At 33.6% G+C, this 23,659-nt stretch overlaps 1 protein-coding gene across 1 annotated transcript; it reads right to left on the reverse strand.

Moving 5' to 3' along the window:
• Window positions 1–392: 392 nt before the first annotated feature.
• On the reverse strand, window positions 393–22,759 carry LOTGIDRAFT_239341 (hypothetical protein). Its single transcript, XM_009054773.1, has 7 exons — window positions 22,640–22,759; window positions 4,534–4,719; window positions 4,122–4,267; window positions 3,734–3,826; window positions 3,265–3,334; window positions 2,631–2,791; window positions 393–2,296 (listed from the first exon to the last, which is right to left on the reverse strand). The coding sequence occupies exons 1-7, from the start codon at window positions 22,701–22,703 to the stop codon at window positions 2,102–2,104; spliced, it is 915 nt and encodes a 304-aa protein (XP_009053021.1). The 5' UTR covers window positions 22,704–22,759; the 3' UTR covers window positions 393–2,101.
• Window positions 22,760–23,659: the final 900 nt, after the last annotated feature.

Raw genomic sequence — 23,659 nt, forward strand, 5'->3', positions numbered from 1 at the left:
TTGCCCCCTCCCTCTCATTCCTGCAACCACATACTATCTAACAATAGTCTGGCTACGGGCCTGTCAACCATAGAGGCCTTGGATTTAACGACTCTTAGAGCAATTGCTACTGTCTAGTAATATAAGAATATTGTAATTATGTACCCAGGCTTTCAGTAGTAATGGAGTGCACATTCTTTCGTTGTAGCTGAAGCATCAACCTTAGACCCCTCAGATAAAAACTGCTACAGTGATATTATTGGAGTTCTATTACAAATTCGCAACTCTCCGTGCCAGCTTGAAGGTGGAGATGTCACACACTGAACGAGGGATGTTTCGTGATTTCCACAAACCGGTAATTGAAGGCTGGATGTACAAGACAATGTACATGCATAATGATAATAAATTGTATATCAGATATAGAAATGTGTTTTATTCACAAATAGCAAAGTCACCAACTGTAACAACTGTGCAAATATAAACAAAGTAATAACACGATCGTACGATTTCTAATACAGATGACAAAACAGATACATATTGCATACATACACACTCGTAATGTCTAGTAATTTGAACGAGAACATTAAATTTTGTAAGAAATAAAAAATATATTGAAAAAAAAGGAAATTTCAAGATTTCAAAATATCAGGAAAACAAAATGAACACAAAGTTGAAATAAACGCGTACAAAAACATGGCATAGGCATAAAGGGAGGTAACTGAATAAAGTCATATTGGGTTCTCATCGGAGTCTTTCTTTGAGATAAGATTTATGGTACCGGTAGTTAGTTTCATACACCATAATGGAAACTAATGCCGGGTATGTAAACTCGTCATGTGTGGTCTCAAGGGACATAATTCAGAGTGAAAAAAAGAACCATATTGACACCAATCGATGCTTTTAAACCATAACCAATGCTTTGAAACCGTAAACGAATGTTGATATCGTAGTAAATGTGTTGATATCGTAACCTATGTGTTGATATCGTAACCGATGTACTGATTTCGTAGCTAAAGTGTTGATATTGTAGCTAATGTGTTGATATCGTAACCAATGTGTTGATATCGCAGCCCATGTGTATTAGCTGTGTATTATGCAATGTCAATTATTCTAATTTTAAACACCGTCTACTTATAAAAACCCACAAATTAAACACAAGATTTATAATAAACATAAAAATCACGTGACACTTTATACAATATAAATATAGTAAGTGACAGAATTTCGGATTATTCATCAACTTAAAAATCATCCAAATAATTTAATCCGAAACTTTTTTTCATTTAAAATTCACAAATATATAATGAGTGATAAAGTTTCGGATTCTCATTATTTGAAAATATAAAATTGAATTAATCCGAATATCTGACTTTTTTCATTTAAAATTCACAAATATATAGTGGATGATAGAAGTTTCTGTACTCCGAATATCTAATATTTGTTTATTTACAATTTTCCTAATATATATTTGAGAAAAGATATCTGCTTACATCCGGAGACAATACAAATCATTTACACAAACAGTCTTCTTTATTTGGGGTGAATACATAGTAATTAAGCTATACAAGATAGATTTACTTTGTGATCAGAAAGAACTGAACTACCTAGAACTGCCCATGTTCATGTTTGGCATTGTTCCCCGGATGTGATGTGCACAAATATTTATACTTATACATTTACAATACAAATGCTGTATAGATTACTACAACTAAATACCGACAATTTCGGATTAATAGTTAAATAATATTAACAACAGAACAATTGGTAATCTGAAATTGTCTGTATGTATCTATGGTACAATTGATTATGTATATTAATATCAAATCACAGCTCAGAGGAACCGCAGTCATCGAGGTTTTTTGCCAGGACATTAACTATCGTAACAGTCATAATACCACCAATATGATTGGTTAATAAATATCAATTTAAAATACATCTTAGAAACCAAACCAATGAAATGAACTAAACGCCGATTTTCAGTTTTTGAGATATAAGTCACAGAAAAAGTAAATGCATCTTCAATCATGTGATCTGATTGGTCAATGGTATTACGATATTAACCAATCAGATCACATGAAATAAAGAGAGTTGTTTGTCCCCGGTTTCCGCCTAATTGAACTAATTATAAACGAATAGCAGCGATAAGGGAGGTAAGCATTAACCCCAATCCTTTCAATGATGATGCACTGTTAACATTGTGACTAGAATATACTTTACGACTGTGTAGCAGTTGAACTGGACGGTAGTTATTCTGTAAATGGACGTGGTTGTTTTGGGCGTCAACTTCAGATGAAAACATTTCTCGGAATTTGGCCATCTAAAAATAAATAGAATCATTACATTTGAATCATCGATATGAAACGTACCAAAATTATGATGTCATTTGTAATAACTGACCTGAACATTTTAATAACGGCGATGTCAGATTTTATATCTGAAGCCCAAATCGCAGACCATCTGCACAATGTCAAAATATTACGAACTTCGTCTTATTGACTGCAATAGCCAACTTTCTTGCGTCACAGATGTTGTGATGCAACGAATTGGTTAGATTGTATTGTATGGAACCGATCAGCGTTCTGGAGAAAGGAAAACACTACACCATCTTTTGTAAATAAGCTAACACCCACACGATTTGAAAGACCATTTACCTGGCTGCTTGAGATTTTAATGGTGTCTTCGAATACAGTCCACACAACAGTTTCAGAGCAAGGTGGGGTGGTCAAACTACCAGAATATCTGTAGAAATTATCCAAATTTTTGGGCAACAAATCTTCAAATTTTTGTGCACTCAAGACAACCTCGGAGTTACCTGCAATAAAACTTATTTTATAAATTTTCAAAATTTGTCAAAAATCTAGACTAAAAAAAACGTTCAGTGATTGGATGAGACAATAAACAGGTACATTAAAGATCCGTTAACAGATGGAAATAAGCAAGAAGGGTAGTATCTCGTCCTTGTAAAATGTACCTATTTGCATGGATGTTCGAAATATGGGACAAATGCCGTCAATTGACATCCTTGGAAAATTGGATCAAACTTTTTATAAGACAAAACATGCAAAAGTGAGTAGTTTTCTGAATGCTAAGATCTATAACCTGAATAACCGTTACACATTTATTCAGATATACTTTAGAAGGCATCATTACAATGTCTAATTTTCAACATTTCTTTGTCCCCGGTGGATTCTGCGGATGCTCTTGCGTGTTTGTCATTGCTCGCTCAATGGAAGACAAGAATAAGAGATTGTGTAACATTAACAAGGGAAATAACTATGAATTCACCTGAAGGATCAGTAATATTAGCCAAATGATCAATGATGTTGTTTAAAACTTTATTGTCAGTCTCGCTGATCTGAAATATAACATTTGATATATTAACATTATTCCTTTGCTTTTCTTATTTCTTGTGAATGTTTATTTATCGCATCAGAAGGTGCAACGGGTAATATACAAATTCAACTCGGCATTCATAAGACATAGGCTAACAACAGTGCGACAGTGGATTTCCCTTTGTTTTGTTACATGCAGTCAAGTGATAGAACCTAAACATTGTTAGCAGCACAGATTATCAATCACATCATGTTCAAGACTAAGGATGATAATATAAAAAAAATTCACATCAAATTAATAACGGACGTCGCTTGTGAATTAAAAGAATAGAGATTAAATTGGTTTAAGATGGCATTTTTACTGGTTGTTCATTGAAAGATCCTTTTGTATACGGGGGACCTGTTTGACTGTATTCATTTACCTCGAAGAAGAATCCAAGTACAGCTAGACCTTCTGGTTCGCTGACAGCCGCTCCGAGACTTCCGAGTGAATCTTTAAAGTGAACAAAATGAACCTAAAGTAGAAAGTACGTTATGTTATGTTATTCTATATGTTGCACTTTGTTTGTTTTTCTCTGTTAAGCTCTGTTATGCTTAGCTATCAAGTAACGTATTGCTGGACTGTAATAACAACACGTGAGAACTTACAAGTACATTTTCTTCAATTTTGACGCACCAAATTTTGTTTCACCATCGGGTGAGCTTCCTTTTGATTTCCAACAACAACAGTATTGAAACAAAATCGTGCAAAGTTTTCCTTTTCTTTATTTGTACTCTTCAGATTTAAAACAATGATAAAATTTAACTTACTTCCATTGGGAAAGCGTTTCCGTTGATAATATGTTCTGAACCTTTAGTATTGTCAGATCCCCAATGGAAATGGAACTGAGCAAGTTTATATTTAGCTGGGAGTCCACCATTTTCTACGTACAGATCACCGTTGAATACCACCTTGGCTGTAAGGAAAATGTAAAAGATTTCATAGACATAAAACAGACTGTAGTTTATACACCATGCTCTTCCTATAGGCACTGATCTTATCGCTGTCATTGAAAACTGTTTCAAATAACATTTATCTGAACTATTATCTAGGACTTCCTAATTTGAAAAGAGATGTCGTGTGGCTCAGTTGCAATCATTGTCACTACTGCGTATCTCCCGTTTATCGCATCAGTAACTTGATGCTACGATACCAAACGCTAATGGCCTTTAGATTACTTACCAGTGTGTCCGTTGTTGCTCATGTTCATTCCAATACTTCCACCATAGCCTGTTAACTTGAAGGTTCCCAGATCGTTTTTGACTACAACACCTTCAGTCTGTATGTCTATAGGTGACTGAGAGTTCAAACCACAAGTGGCGAAGGTATCTTTCCATTTTGCGGCACCATCTTTTTCATAACCCCATACTTGAAAAAGAAAGAACGATAATCAATAATGTTGTATTTAAAAAAAATCGTCATAAATAATAATTCAATAATCTTAGCTAAAAATACATAACCTTGTGATCATAACGGACTCCAAATATGGTCATTACCGATCTTTAAAAAATCAATTTGAAATGAAACATATTCTAATGCATGGAATGCTAAGCAAGATCACACACATTCTCAGACCCTTATGGTAAACCGCTGTTGCTACAGATAGTGATTACAATTATGCAAATTTCATGACCATGGATGACCATGCTACGGATGATGGTTAGAATGATGATCAGGAAGATGTTGATGATTCTGCTGATGATGGTGAATATGATGATCATCGGAGAAGAAAGTGGAGATTGACATGCTGTGGATCAAGGTGATCATGAAGATGTAGCTGCGGATGACAATGGTGATGATGCTGGGACTGATGCCTATCACTATCCACATTCTACTGATCATTATTCATATTTTTACGACAATAATCGACTTAGCCTCTGGAGGATACTATCAAATATTGATTGCAGGATTATACGAACCCATTTTAGAGCCTAGTCAATTGAATACTATCGAAATGTTAATCATTTTGACCGAAGATTCAAGTAGAAAGATGGTGAATATTGCGAAATATCCTTTACTTTATTCTGGACATAAACAACACGAAGACGAGTTAGAATGATACACTCCTCATTTAAAAAATAGTATCTCTGGATTTACTGCATGTTTCTAAATCACGATTCAATTACCCAACACGAACTATCATTGAAATATTTCTAATGTTAAATTATTTCATAAATATTTAACTTAATATTAAATTATGTTAAGAAAATCTGGTGTTTTAAAGGGAACTAGTCGGTATTATTTTAATTAATGTCTTGTTGAAATTGATGAATTCAAATTTTGAGTCCAACTTTTTCTTCACGGAGGTGTTTGAAAATTATTGCATTGTTCCGAAAGGGTTAACATTCACGAGCGACACCTACCACAGAAATTACATTACTGAAATCCTACCCTTAAAACAAGAAGCTTCGTTGGCGAAATGAAAGAAAAAAAAGACAGTTGACAGCAGAATCATAATGGCTTTGCTGCATTGGCTAAATTTCAAACATTTTAGAAATCTGGCTAATAAGGTATTGGTAAAGTATTAGGCAAGTAAAGTATTGGTAAAGTATTAAGCAAGTAAAGTATTAGTAAAGTATTATGCGAGTAAAGTATTATTAAAGTATTATTCAAGTAAAGTATTATGCAAGTAAAGTACTAGTAAAGTATTATGCAAGTATTAGTAAAGTATTATGCAAGTAAAGTATTAGTAAATTATTATTTAAGTAAAGTATTAGTAAAGTATTATGCAAGTAAAGTATTGGTAAAGTATTATGCAAGTAAAGTTTTAGTAAAGTATTATGCAAGTAAAGTGTTAGTAAATTATTATCCTAGTAAAGTATTGGTAAAGTATTATGCAAGTAAAGTATTAGTAAAGTATTATGCAAGTAAAGTTTTAGTAAAGTATTATGCAAGTAAAGTGTTAGTAAATTATTATCCTAGTAAAGTATTAGTAAAGTATTATGCAAGTAAAGTATTAGTAAAGTATTATGCAAGTAAAGTTTTAGTAAAGTATTATGCAAGTAAAGTGTTAGTAAATTATTATCCTAGTAAAGTACCGGCAAAGTATTATGCAAGTAAAGTATTAGTAAAGTATTATGCAAGTAAAGTATTGGTAAAGTATTATGCAAGTAAAGTATTAGTAAATTATTATCCTAGTAAAGTATTAGTAAAGTATTAAGCCGTTATAATCGCTTTAAGCAGAGTTTATATTAGAACTTGAGCCAATTCTAAACAATTTACATTAGACTATAACACGGTTTCCTCGTTTACTCTTTTCACCAGAGCATCGTAAATTATCTTCTACAACTTTTAACATTAGTTTTAATTAAAACCCAGACCCCTTGTCTTGATATGGCATCACAGACACTTAATGATTGGAATAACAGCTCGGTTTTAACAGTTCTGGATCATGTTCCACAAAGATAAGAATTAAGTCGTAAATGTGAAATAATACATTGAGAAATGCTATACTTGCGACACAATTGATTGCAAATATTTTTGGGGCCCTGCTCCTTACAATGAGGTAAACTGTAGCTTGTTATGGAAAGAAACTCCTAAGCATTATCAATTGTATTGCAATCAAACAGAAAATGTTTTTCTGTTTTTTAAGATTCCATTTACTATGGACATTCATTGTGAAGTGTGTGATTCATACATAACAGTAAATTCAGATCATAATGACATTTTGAATTTTTTATTACAAACATTGCTTTTAAATATTGAAACATGCAGATTAAAAATGATTTTGATCTAGAATTAATTAGCATATATCATTAATATTAATTAGCATATATCATGAATATTAAGTTCATTAATCATGAATATTAAGTCTTATTAATCAGTGTTTTCATCTGATTATTTTTCTATTTTCTTATCATTTCATCAAAATATAGAATCTTGAAATCTCTGTTGTACATATAGATTAACAATTATCAGATCGATCGTCAAAACTTGCGATCCAGCCAAAGATTTAATCTTTATCAGAAATGGATTTTTACGTTTTATAATTCCGCATCTGCTTGGCAAATGAAGACGGGAAACGCCATGCAGTGTGCAATGAGGCAACTTTTGCCAGGACAGTTGAATTAATCTGCTCTTTTTTCGATTTCGAACTGTGGAGTCCCTTGATGTATTGTTCCATCCGAGCTATTGGAAGTTTTTTTTTTCATGCCCGCCACTCCAACCTGCATCACTGACAGGGAAATATCAAAAGTCATTATTTCGACCTATGCCGAATTCGAACCCTGAGCCCTCGGGTTAGCCAGCAAGCAACAGCAGTGGGTCGCCAGAAGACGGGTTATTTCCCCAGTCCATGGCCAGGATTACGTCCGAATTGCACGAACTTGTCTGAATTGCACGAATTTCTAACCATTTATGAGAGTTTTGCCCAAAAAACTAGCTTTCGGGGCTGCGAGGGGGCGGCTGCCCTCTCTGTCTCTCCTTTGGCTCCGCCACTGCCCTAGTCGAATGGTCAGATTGACATAAATAGGTGGCAGTGACACTTTATAGCTGCTGTAAGGAATTTATTCGATTTTAAACTATTCATTCATTGTGATAAATAAATAATATCAAAATCTCAATATCGAACATGTTTCCATCGTTACAAGTTTTTTTGTAATCATGAGTACAGTCGGGTACAATATTTATATAATGAGGACATATGTACTTACACAAAACATTTAGAATATCTCATGTTCGTAGGGCAGAACAAACTCAATCATGACTTCATTACTCAGTTCAATATCGCTATTTCTATAAACTGTAATTGCCCTCATTACAAAAGAAGGAGATGTTCCCTCGTGATCTGAGGCCCTATAAATACTCAGAAATAATTTACAGGTATTTGAACTCTCCTACCAATACAACACCCGAATCTGTGTGAACCAAAGTATCAAAATAATGTCCTTTATTAAAGCATTCATAATGATAATAAACTATTTATTTTAAACGAGTCAGAATTAGACCCAATTCATGGTCCTGTCTAACATTCAGACCATGGTGACAATATAATAAATGATTGCAAAAAATCGTAATATATGAAATATTAAGTATTTCTCGTATTATATAGCATGGTATTTGCGAGAAAGCAACCCATGATACAAACACGTGTTTCAGATAAACAACCCATATCAGGATATCTTGCTTTTGAGAAGTTGTATTGCATCATCTGGAGTTTGATTAATATATAGACTGTACATTAGATCGGGTGTAGTTAGTTTATCTGTATGTCCTAAACCTGGCCTGTGGCAGTGTCACTGCTATCGATAGTCTTGTCATTGGTATAGGTCATCCTTAATAGGAATTAGACGGAGGGTGATTAATTTAAAGGCCTGGCTTATGCTTCTGATTAGATCGGAAGTAGTCAGTTTATCTGGCTACCTGTGACAGTGACAGTGTCACCGCCAATGACCTGCTGTCGATTGTGGTATCATGATTGTCATTGGTGTAGGTCATCTTAAATAGAGTTATGGTGACTTTATCACCAGCTATATCTGATACGTCTAATAATCGTGTCCAATCTTAATTAAATTAAATGAAATGAAGTTTTATATCCTAATGATATCCAGTTAAGAGAGAACAGCCTCGATCCTCATGTATTTAGTAAGCTTAAATCAAAATTTTCTTGAAATTTTATTGGCATATTGGGAATTATGATACTAACAGTTTAACATAACGATTATAATCTCAAAAGAATTACATATTGAAAAACAACGTGATCTAGAACATAGTAACGAACCATAATACGTTACAAAGATAGATCATGTATAACACTGTAGGTTGATGTAGGAAAGGTGAAATGGTCATGCTTTCGGCTCTCGAGCAAGGACCGTCCATGAGTAAAAAAACATACGAAAAAAACATCGTTAATCTCCTGCTGCGACCCTAAACTGTCCGGATAATCCTTGTAATTGAGATATAAAAACCTTAAACGAGTTTAGTCGCGTAACCCATCTCTTAAGTGGTAAATAAGATTTAATAATAAGTAGACAAACGACATGTACCTATCCAAATCTTCATCTATAAGAAAAGACCGGACGCTGACAAAATTTAATTAAAGAGACCTCAATAAGTCTAAAAGCTACCCTGGGTCATTGAAGATAAAAATGAGTGACAAAGTCAGGGGTCTACCAAAAGAGTATGCGCTTTTTATTCAAAGCACTGCAATTGTGGCTTCCGAAATCAAATCTTATATGTATAAGAAACCTGGTTAGTATGTAATCTATAAGAAATAATCTACCTCGCAACCGGAAGTGGCGAAAGTTTCAGTAGTCTCCCTTTTTAGAACGGTTTGACGTTTAACGTCGCCTTTGTAAGCTTTTCGGGAGTTCTATTCTAATAAGAAGACACGAACTCCATCCCAAACATCAATGATTGTCGAATAATCACCGTTCTAAATATTCAATGTCAAGTACGATTATTTTTGTCGATAAACACGAGTGATTTATATTGTTTTGTAAGTATATTTTGGGGAGAGTTGTAAAAATAGTAACAATAAAAGATCTGATTTCTCAAGGTATCCGCCATGGTTGAACGAGATTGTATATAAATACGTTGAACGGGTTAAAGAACTCTTTCAAGGCCTGGGATCAAAATGTTTGATACTATCATTCGGATGAACTAAAACATGTATAAACAGTCATAAGAGAAGGAAAGTGATATCAATGGGCATTGTACGCTTCATACAGGTTCTTTACATCAATTAATCATTAAGTTTAATGGGTGTCACCTTCAATATATTCTCGCCTTCATATGTTTTGGTTCATAAGCATTCTAGTCCGAAATCGCCTGACCCTTACGGATAGCGTATTCTTGTCCAGATCGTTAAATTGTATATCAGTGGTTAGATAAATTTCAGCAAGTTTTATACAACGGAAATTCTTGAATTACCCTATTTTATAGTAATATAATTTATTTAATTTTAAATCAAAAAATTGGCAGAAGAGTCAATGCTCTATTTAAACTTCCTCCTAAGATTTGTTGCATATTGAGGGAAAAAGTCCAAAGCTTTGTGAATCCTTTAATTCAACATTTGATATACAGAAGACCAAAATGTCGTCAAAATTTCACCATGTATCGTTCAAGGAGACATGGATATCAGTTATAAAATGAAATCGATTAAGTGTTTTGAATACTGCCATGTGATCGAACGTGTCTGTTACGGTTCATTAAACAGTTGATAGAGCTAGATTACTCCACGGGTATTTATACATGGTTTTTGTGATAAAGAATACGGTGCAAACAGGGTACAACCATGCCTATTAGTCAGGAGACGAAACTCGTGAAAAGACACGTGCCGATGCAATAGATTATATAAACCAATGAATAGCATAATGTTTAATTATTGTAGTTGAAGTATTGTAGCTCCCTTTTTGGACTTAAAGCCAATATATTGAATGATCTCTGTGACAGACTCACAAAATAATTCATGGCAAGTTGGGTTGTATCTGGTAAATAACTGCCAGAGGACTCCAAGAAGCCAAGGAATTGCAGATGACCTAAGATGATCATCAAAGTGCTCAAAATAGAACAATTACGGACCTGAGGGGAAACTAAATACGTTATTGAAGGGAAGCGATTGAAGTATTGACCATCTTCACCTGACTCCACAAAGGGGGTACCGTCGGTTTAAAAGCGTACATACAGACAGGACGGAATCACAGCCAAATCAGAAACCTAAAAGGGCATAGTGGTGATATATAACATAACATATAAGATAATAAGAAAGAGTTATTGCTTTAAATCTTTATAATATTATTAAAAAGAAGTTAAAACTCGCGGTGAAAGGAACTATTAGAAATTTATTATTGAATCATTCAATAAAACTAGCTACTTATACATTTTATCTTATAATTCACCCTTCATAGGGCATTATACGGCTTGGATAATCCGTCACGTACAAGGTAGTGGAGTTCTTCATTTCTCTTGAAAACATAGTTCGGTCTGTATACCTTAATTGCTTCATTTCAATATAAGAGTCATTTTAAATGTCAACACAAGATTTTATATTTATAAAACAACATAATAAACCATAATAACTTCGCCCTCGTGAGACTGGCGTGTTCTTTTCAGACAAGATGGGAAAAAATACAAATTACATAATCATGTATGAAAGAAAATTTTACTACATGAACTTATTCAAATGGAACGCACCCTTTTAGACTGATATTGAAGTGCAGAATTCGCTGAGGGAAATTTTGGGCTAATTAAAAGGGCTGCCTTTTGGGATTATAACACAGCAATTTGGACTTAACAGCACTTGTGTTCTCTTTTTCAATGTCCAACTGCACCAGTCTTATTTTCTTGGTTCAGCGATCGAAATATTTCCAGAAGCTTTATAACTACACCCCTCCCCCCTTAAAAATTTCTTCGTTACTCGTATTACATAACTAAGCTAATATTTCCTTGTCATACACTAACCAACAGAGCATATTACAAACAATGTGCACCAGAAGAACTCTGTCAAGGTCTCTAAATATCACCAGCGCGCCGACACATGTATCGTATCTGATATTATGTTATATATCTCTCACAGAATACCAAACGAATTTCTCTTACATTCTCTTGATTCATTTTTTTGGAAATTGTAAATGTTACGTACAGATTTTTTGCCTGAAACAAACTGATTCTGATGATGCTCCCCCATAAATATCAACGTCCTTCGTCATAATCGCCAAAGACTCTAGTACAAACAGAACAAAACCTTGACATGCTGTTAATCACTTACATGGTCAAGGAGAAAAAAACGAACGATCAAAAATGCATTTATAAAGTGGTTGATTCGAAGATCAATTGAAATTTGAAGTAACAGTGATCTTATCATCTTCACAATGTCAAGCTTTTACGAACTGCATCTAAACGCAGCCAATCGTAGCCCATGATTACACGCTGGCAATTTTTTTTACAGACTCTGATTGACTGTATTCTCAAATCGCTGCCTTTACAAACTTTTGTGAAACAAGAAAGGTCGCTATTGTAGTCAAGGGGAGTAGACGAGCGAGAAATATCTTGACATTGTGAAGACGTGCATTTAAATGATTCTGAGGTATCTAAACGACTGTATTGTATATCTAGCATCAAATCGTTATGCAAGTCTCATTCATTAAAGCCCTACGATTTAAATATATAAGAACTTTATTTGCTTGACTCTTGTGCCTATGAAAATCGAGACCAAAGAAAGAACGCTGTCATTACCTATATATATTCATTACTCTAGGTAATGAAGTGTGCACAGTGAACAAGATTAAAAACGCGCCTCTTATCTTGTACTTAAATGTTTGTACTTTTCACTTGATAGTTTTTTTGTCAATCTCGACCTTTGTTGAATTTAAACTCGGATATAAAAGTATGTGTACTGTGGTGGGTTAAGCTGGCAAGTACTTGCTGTACCGCGTTACGTCTTCATGATAAATTGTTTGAAACCCAGATATACCTATACCATTTGACAGCAAGGAAGAATTTATTCAGTGAATGTAGAAAAGACTGTCTGGAGAGTTATGTCCTGGAGGCAAATATAAGAGCTTGGTACTCAAAAATAATGAGATAACGGTTGTCTATTAGTGGCAAACACGCAAAGGCTGACAAAGTCTGGTGTAAAAACCTATAGATTTCAATGTTAGAATGAGATGAGAATAGTATTCTAAATAAGATACTGGCGTAGGTCATGAAGTAAGAAACAAAAACAAAAGGTTTGAGATGATGCGTGTAAAAATAATAAACAATAATTGGTTTAATGTCAAATATGTCGTAATTTTACTATTTTATAACTCAACTTAAAGAAAATGAATTTATGTAAATCAATGTAAATTGATGAAATGTTGTGTACATTAAATCTCAGGAGTAGTAGGTCTTTGCCATAAAATTGTGTTCCGTTATTGAAAAAAATGTAAACAATGCGTAATGTTATCATTCTATCATAAACTAAACAAATTCACCTAATGATGATAAATGTAGATTTTTGAAACGTTGTGTACACTACAACTTGGGAGTAGCATACCATAACATTGAGTTCCGTTATTTAACGAAAAAACTGAATATAAATAAAACGTTATGCTACCATTGCTATCACTCATTAATAACAAATTAACTGTAAATAAAATATTTATAGTTTAATCAACAGATGCATGGCGAAATTCAAATGAGTACATGACCAACTCAGAATAATGACATGTATTTACAAATATTGACACTTGCCATGCATTGCAAACTAAGTTGCTTATCATTTATATATTATCAAATGCCATACTCAAACTCTTCCATTTCATTAACCCTACCTTCCTCCTCATAAGGACATGAGAATGGTCGTTGCTCATAAAAAAATAAAATATATTATATTAGCTCTATCGACTCCATTTCGATTTCCAGCTGTCATGAGGGATTTTTAACATGCACACCTGAAGCACACATGGCCTCGGTTTATTGTCCCATCCGAACGAATAGAGGCTTTTACAACGTCTCTTCCTACCAGAGAGTCTGAAAGATACTCTCTCCTTTAAGCAATAGGACGTAAAACTCCATTAATTTCGTTTCTTTTAAGTAGAAATCAATAACCGGATGTGATAAGTCTGATACAAGCAAATAAAGACTAGAGAACCATCCAAAGTTACATCGAGGAAGCTGACTTGTACCGGAAGTGGCCAACTATTTGATCTACGTCACTGTTTCCTTCGGGCAGATGATAAAGCTATTTGATCTGTGGAGACAGAAATCACCTCTAATAAATTTGTCATCGAGTTTTATTTCCTTGATTGGGAAGATAAGTTTTAACACCACGAAATATCGGGGAATACAGGTCTCTTCTATTGAAAGATGAGTTGTACATTCCGTCTCCTACAGGACTAAAACAGAAACCAAATGAGTGTGATATATCTCTAGGCTGTAGGTGGAACGTATCTACTATATCTATCTAGATCCTCAAAGCATGAGATGTGGGAAGGGTCTAGGCTGCATTTGTGCAGCCGTCTCAATAATTGCCTGCAACCTATAGCAATGGTAGGCCTAATATAACTAGAGAACGCACTGCAATTAGGATTTATAAGTTATACTTATAATTCGAGCGTTATTGCCATTCAGTGTCTAGGTTTTGCAATGGAAGATATCTTCAATATCTAGTTTTAGTAGTTATAACACTACAGGCGATTGTGTTATATACATTAACCCCACGCTTCAGTTACATAAATCTTGTTAACTGTTTTTCTAATTCCACAATAAACTATATCACCAGTTGCTATAAATTCTTATCTGGGGTACATTATTAATAGAGAATTATTTCTTTTACTAGCCACCTGGAGTCGAGCTGAACTCGAATATTCATTTCCTAAAAATAGTACTGGGCGAAATCAATATCTGAAATTAGGATATCACTTTAAGAGTAAGTTTGTTTTTTGGTGGAATATGGCGTAATGATAGGCTATGATTCACCAAATCTACATGTTCACTAAACATATTAACATCAAACTTTTTATTATTCTTGTCGTAAAAATACAGAAGAGAATGTCATCACAGGTTAGTTTAACATTACTGGTGTTCTGACGATTGTAATGACATTTACAGTCGCCTATATTACCATCTGGTAACCATTGTTTATAGAATAAAATACCAAGTTACAGCTGGTAGAAAACAGTTTGGTTTATATTCGCAATTTTCTGAATACCACATTTATAAGATAATATTCGTCAGGCGCAGCTTTTGCTTTCCTTTTTGTTTTCTCCTACTATTCGGTAATTATTTTGCACGCAGTATACAACAAGGCTTCAATTCGTCTCTCTACACAAGGGGTTTCCTATACGCTCCGGGATGCATGTAATATCATTTCAGATCAAATTGCTCAAATTATACAGGAAAGATCAATTTCAAGAGATTTGGCCCAACGGCAAGCTGGTAGACAAGATTCTCGACAACATCAATCAGTCGGTGTAAAATAAGTCATATTTTTCATAAACAAGAGTACCCATTCACATGAGATACATAAAGAGACCAGTTAATAATTTCATCGATGTACTGGATGAATTTAAATTACGTTTCCCCACGCACGTAATACTCTGTATATTATGGAATGTCTGTAATGCCAGTAGGTATATGGGAATGTCAGTTTGTATTATATCATATAGTCAGAACAGGCGGGAACATTATACAGCCTCTAGGTAGAACAACAACTGTCAGAGATTGATACAATACGGTGTCAATAACAGACATCATCCTGGTTTCTATAATTCTGATAAACAAACTTTCAATTCATCTTTCTAATCAGAAGTTTGTTCAAATGTTCCTCCAAGCATAACACCTCAATGGATCTCCAACATTGTACACTGTAAACCACTGCCGTCTTAGCTTAATTAGAAGCAGAAATGTTCTCTCTCCGAATACAATGCACGGTGGTGATTGTCATTAGCTTAATTAGGGTCAGAAATCTTTCTCCCTATTGCGCAATGCATGGTGGTACACTTCCATTAGCTTATTTTACGATCACAAATGTATGAAATAAACGAAATTTGTTTAAATGTTTTTTTTTATCTAATGACATATTATTAAATCAGTGCTTCTATTGAAAGGGAACTTTTCACATTTAATATGTATGACAACTACCTATTTATCTACTTGAACTAGAGTTTATTCTATTCTTTTAATGCCGTTTCAACTAGCAACTCAAATATTCAAGTTAATTTCCATTAAAAATTGTCATTTTTAAATAACGTTGTCATTAGCCTACAGATCAGATCTCTACTGCCCACTTACTCCAAGCCGTACTAATTAAAATTGAGAAATATTTTACAGGAGTTCCTTAGTGGTATTTTGTCAAGTAATACTATGAATATCATGAATACATTTTGAGCACTGACAACTTTGTGGTGTGATTGAAAAGCGCAAACGAGAACTACAAAGCATTTACAAGAGAGAACAAGCCTAGCGCAAACATGAGCAAACTAGCGCATACAAGCGCAAACAAAGTTAAAAAGCGCTGTAAACATAGTTGATGAGATGAATGATATGTCATCTCACTCTCAACATATTTCATATTCTATTTTAATGTATTAGATCAAACTTTGCCAAAATAAATACCATTGATATTCTTTAGAGTAAGTTTAAGTGGATGTCTACATATTTCAAGAATAAAATCGGATGATAATATTAATTTAAATATCCAGAATTCAGCACTCTTAACGACATTATAGTTTGAGACCTTCCCAAGTTCGGTGTAAACGTTTAAGTTGTGACCCTGTTAATATAAGCGGTCATTTCATTAAGATCTATCTTTACCTCCCGCGAAGCTTCATTAATTATTACACAGCATAGCATGTTCGGTTCTCAAGTGTATGAAACGATAAGATTATAAATTGTCTCACAAGCAAATGATCTGACACGATAAAATAAACGATTAATTTTTGATGCACTGGAGTTTTACGCCCGATAGTTAGTATCAGACAAATATAAAGCATAGCTTAAGGCAAAGAACATTATGGATAATGCTATTCCTGACGTGATTTACTCATACATGCAATGCTAATTCTAAATTTATTAACTAAACCTCATACAGACAGTGTTATCAAAAAGTTATTATGAATCATTAGATATATTAATTTTTCTGTCAACACAAAGTTCCATATATTCATACAGGAACCTTCTGTAGATATACTATTTCTAAATTTATTAATTCAACGTTGCACATGCTCATACAGACAGTCTTATCGAATAGAAAGAGTATATCAATATATTTTATGTTTCTGTATTAGTAATGTACTTTAAGCATCTTATTCTCTCGTATGAAATATAGTCGCCTTAAAAAAGAAAATAAAGTGAATTCGATACTTCTTGAGAGAAAAATATTAGATTCATCCATAAAATTCGGTGTGACCTTTTGACTTGAAAAACAAACATAAGTGTCTTCCGCGGTTGGATTATCACGGAAAATAGTCCATGGTTCGCTTATTTACCAAGAATCATTTCGGCCATTTAAGACCTTATGGGATATATCTTTTATCGTTCATTGACCACCAAATACCTCATTGTGTGAACATTATATTGTTTGGTCTATTCTACTCATGGGAATAGTTCAAAAAAACATAAATATATCAATTATATGAAGTCCATATTTTTTATAATAGTAAACTAATTTTATTGGCTAATATTACAGGTCCAGTGTTAAATATTGTCCAATCATATGACAGTAACACTGAACTCATAAAATTAAATGTCCTTTTAAGGTATAAAAATATAGCGTCAAAACAACTCCAAACAAACATGATATTAAAAAAATTATTAAATTCTCCGACATTTCTGTCTTAAAATAAAATTCTGATCAATGTGTAAAATAAAAAGTGGGTAAATCTCCTTTTAACTTTAAGTCCACTTTCATGACGAACATCTAGTTTTCGAGAATAAGAATTTCTGTTTTTGGCGAAATAGAAACATGTAATTCTAGTCGATAAATCTTGGGAGTCGGGTCATTCGGTCATCAATCGTAACTTACAAAGTAGCTTTTAATTACACTTTTAACATTTTTCACTACTTTAAGTTTGTAAACAGATTATAAAAAACTTAACACCTATTGCTTAAATATTGACATTCTGAAAGTGGACATTGACATATTTCGGTCCATTGAAAACAAACTGACCCTACGAAAGAGAAAATGTTAGATATTAGATCGAATAAGTTTAAGTGATTGTAAAGAGGTTTTTGTTTAAAACAAATTGACGTGTATCGGCGACACTTAAAGCGTCGATTTACACTATACCAATTTTAAGTCAAACCTATGTGATTCGTGCTATTCCACTTAAACAAATAGTTATGTGACGTAACCATCCCAATTATTATTCTCATTTTAAATGCATAAACTTATCGAAGCAAACTGTTGATCACCAAATAAAGAACCAGTCGTAAGTCCCATTTAAGAGACTCCGAGGTTCAAGAGATAAACGAAACTCATCAATTATCTCATGGTTATCTCTTTTGTCAACTCAGTTTCCCTTTCACACAGCTAATCAATGCCAGGCAAGACCCTACTGGCGTCCAAAGTTTAATCTGTTTAATCGTGTATTGATAGTTTGATAGATGAGGAAATAAAGGGAACATTCATTAGACCATGGGATGAACTCTTGGAGGTTACAGCATCTAAAGTCAGATTTAGATTAACACCTCGCTTTAAAGTGATATAAAATGAGAGTTCAGTCTTATCTTCAATCTCAGACCAACTGGGTGCCGTCTTGAAATTTTATTATTGCTCTTGATGACAAGAGTCTAAATGGATTCCTGTGTGCTACAGCCTTGGCGCGTTAAGAAAATATTCGACGGTTGGAGATCGAAAATAAAATTAAATTTTTCTACTTTCTGAACTTGTTTCGGTTAATGACAATACCATGCAGTGTGCATTTTAACAGGACAGCGAAAGGAGTGGGTTTAGTTGTGTCAATTTTCATTCAAGATAATAATAACTGGACATTTTTATAATATAAATTTTGAAATCCGGGTTAGAAAGGGATCGGTCGTCTTTTTTTGTGGCCGGAGCACTGAAAATACTGAATTCCACCAATCCTTTGATGAACGCCAGTGACCTTCAGATAAGATAATTTTAAGCACCACACTTTATCAAGACTTATCATAGTGGCTGAAACCATTATCGTAAACCAGAAATAATAAATGTCTTAACACTTCCCCTTGTCTTACACCCTAGAGGTTTTGATAAAATAGTAATCAGTAAGTATATAATGATAAGTATTTCAACTACAGATCTCTTGGGGCACAATGTCAGACATTAAATATCCTATTTAAATATTGTTCAAGAAATTTGATTGGTTGATATAGTGATTGTAATAATATCAACCAATCAGAGCTTCTAATTTTTATTTGTAAGGTCATGTTTCCTTTAACACATTCTCGATTGTGATAAAGTTTGTATCTTGTATTAATTAATAGTGTACGCCTGCTTATTTATATTAAAGCATCAAAATATTTTGATGACAAACAACCATGATTTAGAAATTGATATCAAACGGTTATTGTTGGGTTACATCCGCACTTGAAAAGTTACAAAATTTTAAAATAACATTAAAATTCTTACTGAGTCACATAGCTCATTAAAATTCTAAACAATAGCCTTACTAGTGGTAATATAATAATTGTGTATTCATACGGTTTTGTTCATTTGTTTGATGTACGGATATAACTAATCGAAGCCTGAATGTTTTGGTACAACCTAGAAAGGAATATCACTATTCAAAATCCAGAAATAGGCATGCAAATTTAAAATAGACGCGGTTTAAATGGAATGCATTATTCAGATATTATTTAGAGAAGCTATTACAATTTGAATGATTTCGAATCTTCCGGTGCAACTTTTAGGTCAATTTACAGAGCTAACCATGAGAACTTAAATATTGAGGGAATGCGCTAATATTTGTGTTGTCTGTACCGTTTTAAAAGGAAGTTCTTGCCATTGTATTGAGGAAATGACCAAGATATTTGATTCTTAACTATCTCAAGCTATTACGAACTAAAATCCAACCTTTCCTCTTTAAACTTCATTTATGGAGAATGTGAAATACCTACTTCGGGATACCTGATTGACTGTATTCGCTGGCGTACAATGAAATCAACTCGGTGCATTTACAAACTTCCGCGATACAAAAAAGGTGACTATTGCAGTCAAGGTATGAGACAGTTTGTAATAGCTGGACATTGTGAAGTTGAGTCGATCCAGAATATCAATATCTCAGAGATTAGTATCATAACTTCTCATTAACATCATTTCCGTCCGAAGTCAGGATATGATTTAATCAATTCAAATTCTACACAGATTGGTTATTGTGTTATTAGTGGTCTGTTCCGGTTGGTAGTAACGGTCAAGGGTCCGACTTAAGTCATTAAATAGTGTCATTTCCTAATAAGGAACGGTGGATTATTAATGTCATTTGAATTCTTAATCGGCCAATATCAACAGTTCAAAGTTCAAATATCTATATCGAAAATATTTTCTTCAACAATTCATATAGGCGTTACTTTATTTGAAGTCATTCTTTGTAATTATATTTAATAATAATGTTGCTAAGATATCAGCACAATTAGGGGACCATTGAGCAACTCTATGCACTATAGAATCAATGGGTCTCCTGAGGCCACCATCCCAATGACTAACTGAACGTTAGAATACTCTAACAGATTGGATCATTTTATTAATTCAAAACGACAAAAATGATACTGCTTTTGAATAAAAATATTCCTTGAAATTATTTCAGAGTCGTAGCACATCAGACCCCTCTGAGCTCTTGGAACCGAGCCCGGTGATCTGACCCCATAGTTAACACATGAACACAGTAAATACTGGCCGTAGGTCAAACTGACACAGATAATGTCCAGTGTTAACTCGACCATATCGAACGTCAACTTTCTAATCCAATTCAATGACCATCCTGTCCAAATAAATTAAGAGATTAGAAGAGAAACAGTTAGTCTTTGTATATCGTTAAGAGCTGTGATGATTTATCGGTGATTTCTCCTCAATGATTCACCGGGAGTATTGATCGACTGCTGAGATTTCTAGTCAGAACTTTAACTATTATTACTTCTAGCAAGAGGACTAATTTCGGCAATTACTATGGACCAAGTAAGAAAACACGTCAATATTGTAACTATAAGTTTGTCTTCAAGCTAGAGGAATAATAATCTACCATTACTAAAGTATAAACTAAATCAGGAACTCCATCAATATTTAACCCAAGGACTGGAACACGAGTGATGGATCTTTTGACGGGTGGCTATCTTATGCAAATGTGCTTTTAGGAATGCCGGCAAGGACAATGGTGTTTCATTAATCCCCTCCACTTCTCCCTCTTATTCGCATTTCTGTTAGGTTTCGGATCGTATTACTTAAGTTTCTGTTGCCTTCGACATGTCTGTGGCATCTTCTTGCTCATAGTCGAAGTGGAAAGAAGACCAGAGTTGACTAGAATTGTCTCAATACATCAAACAGCCTTTGTAGGTAGTTTAAATTTTAAATTGCTATGTGTTAAAATCATTATACAGTACAGTAAATAAAATAGATCAGATAGAAATCTTTGATGTCCCTTTAAATTGCAGTGAGATGCTTATCAGACTTTTTAAGTGAAATTCAATTTTATAACAATTGATATTAACTATTTATTCAAGAATGTCTGATATGCATTAAAAACTTTTCATGTTGCCAAGTTACGAAACGAAACTAAAGAGGTGACCGGGAATGATGCAAATAAAGCACGACTCCATGCTAGAAGTGTTCCAAAACCCATGGAAAACCTCTTCAGAAAACGGATAACCTAATCTCTTGACTTACCGATTGACTTAAATCAACTTAAGAAAAGGATGACTTTACCCTTGAGATTTATTCGGGCTTTGAGTGGATTAATATCGATTTAAAAATTTGATTTGTAAAATTTATAAAAAATGAAAAATCATTTTAGTAAACACTTAGTACTAATTAATTACATACAATGTATTTGTACCAAAAGACCTATTAAGAAATTATTCAAAACGATTAAGACAGTTAACCCAAAGTAGTTAATGATTTGACAATCGGAGTTCAATTATGTAGTTTTGAAACAAATAAGAAAGCGAGCATCCAGTGCATAATAAATCATATTTTCAATAAACTTCCACTGAAACATCGTCATATTAATCAGAGACAATCCCTATTTAATAAGATCTCAAAATGATTTCACCGCTTCTTTACATTATGATTATCCTTTTTAATGTTTTCAGAACTTTGACACTTAATTACCTAAGCATATCTTTTTTTCTATTCAAAAGAACTTTTCAGTGCCTGTGCTTTCGTATTTTTGTCCCTTCCTAGTATGTCGAGAATTCCAGGTTAGGTTTTTAGCAATAGGCAAGTAGGTAACACGAGGTTCAAGTATCAGAATAATTGAGATAATCAAACGATTAATTTTTATTAAAAATTTCAAACTGGGGAGTCGTTAAGCGAACCTCCCCTCACTCCATCCCTCAAAGTAGCCAATGAAGTAGTTTTCAATCCATTTACATAGTTTTGAGCAATATCATATTAATTTTACTGTTTTGCAAATTTTAAAAGGAAATCCTAAGAGAAGCGAAAAGTGTCAACTCTTTCATTTAATTTTGTGCCTCAATTTTCTTCTCTTTTCTATTTATAATGTTTTTCTTCGAGGAATCTTAAAATATATTTCTTATCATGATGTTAGAAAAACTAGAATCTGTCTCAGACATTTCTGTATTCCCCATCGATTTCTTACTGTCGTGAAAATGATTTTACAGAATAGTGGAATGAATGACTGCATAAATTGAAAGAATAATTAAAATAACTTACAAGATCCACCAGCAGCCGAACAATATCCCAGCATAGACAAAGTCAAAACTAAGGTAAAAGCCATTTTATGAATGTAAACGAAGTGATTCCTATAACCGAGTGACTTGGTACCAAACTAGATAGCTCACATGGTTATCATCGCGATAGTCAGCGTTTATAAACCCGCGGTGGGCTGGACTATTCAGTCACGTGATCGAATTTAATCAACTTCCACAAGTTATTGGTAAATTTTTAATGGAGATTTCAAAGATTACAATATAACTAGAGGTCGACCATCGCCTAGTTCGGACATTATATAACACTATTATGATTATTTGATTATTATTATGTATGAAATATAGATATTTTAGAACGACTCAATGAATATTTTATTTATGTTGGTTACCTATTGACTAGAGATCTTGAATCAAAACATTGTCACGCTAGATATGGATTGTTAAAGCCACACTATGGAAGAATATGCATACAAATATCGCTCATTACAGATGAAGCCAGTGCCGTTTGCAATGAGGTGTGTGTATTGGGGGGAATTCAATTTGTACCATCCTCTAAATTAAGGGTTGAGATTTGCTTGGTCAGCGGGCATAAATTTGAAAACAAAAGGCTTATATCCTACATTTAATGCAATTAATAGAGTATTCTATCAATATTATTACAATATTACGATGAAATAATATATATATTTCACACAAAAATGAGCCACCACTGTTAATATTCTCCTTCAGCGACACAGCAACGACCCTTAAACTTGTCCTTGAAAATAATAGCATAATACAAATGTATGAAAGAATATTTGGGTTCATTCATTGCAATGGATACACTCTTTAAACGCCCTCGTTTTACAGAAACATAATGCATTAGCAACAATGAACACAATGTCCAGTGAATAGCCTTTGTGGTGGACTATAATACAGTTCACATGTATTCATCGACCATGCTCAATACACGTCAGTGAAAAATATTAAAAATTCTGAATATTGAAAATCATTCGTAGAAACAGAAGGCGGAAACCCGATATCA

The sequence above is a fragment of the Lottia gigantea genome (assembly GCF_000327385.1).
Source record: "Lottia gigantea unplaced genomic scaffold LOTGIsca_224, whole genome shotgun sequence".
Classification (NCBI taxonomy): Eukaryota; Metazoa; Mollusca; class Gastropoda; family Lottiidae; genus Lottia; species Lottia gigantea.

What these genes read in the sequence shown, in the direction of transcription:
- LOTGIDRAFT_239341 (XM_009054773.1), bottom strand. Translation starts at nt 22,703, where the DNA reads ATGGCTTTTACCTTAGTTTTGACTTTGTCTATGCTGGGATATTGTTCG. An exon ending in GAGCAACAACGGACACACTG is followed by an intron (nt 4,268 to 4,533) that starts GTAAGTAATCTA and finishes TTTTCCTTACAG; the next exon opens with CCAAGGTGGTATTCAACGGT. An exon ending in TACTTGGATTCTTCTTCGAG is followed by an intron (nt 3,335 to 3,733) that starts GTAAATGAATAC and finishes GTTATATTTCAG; the next exon opens with ATCAGCGAGACTGACAATAA.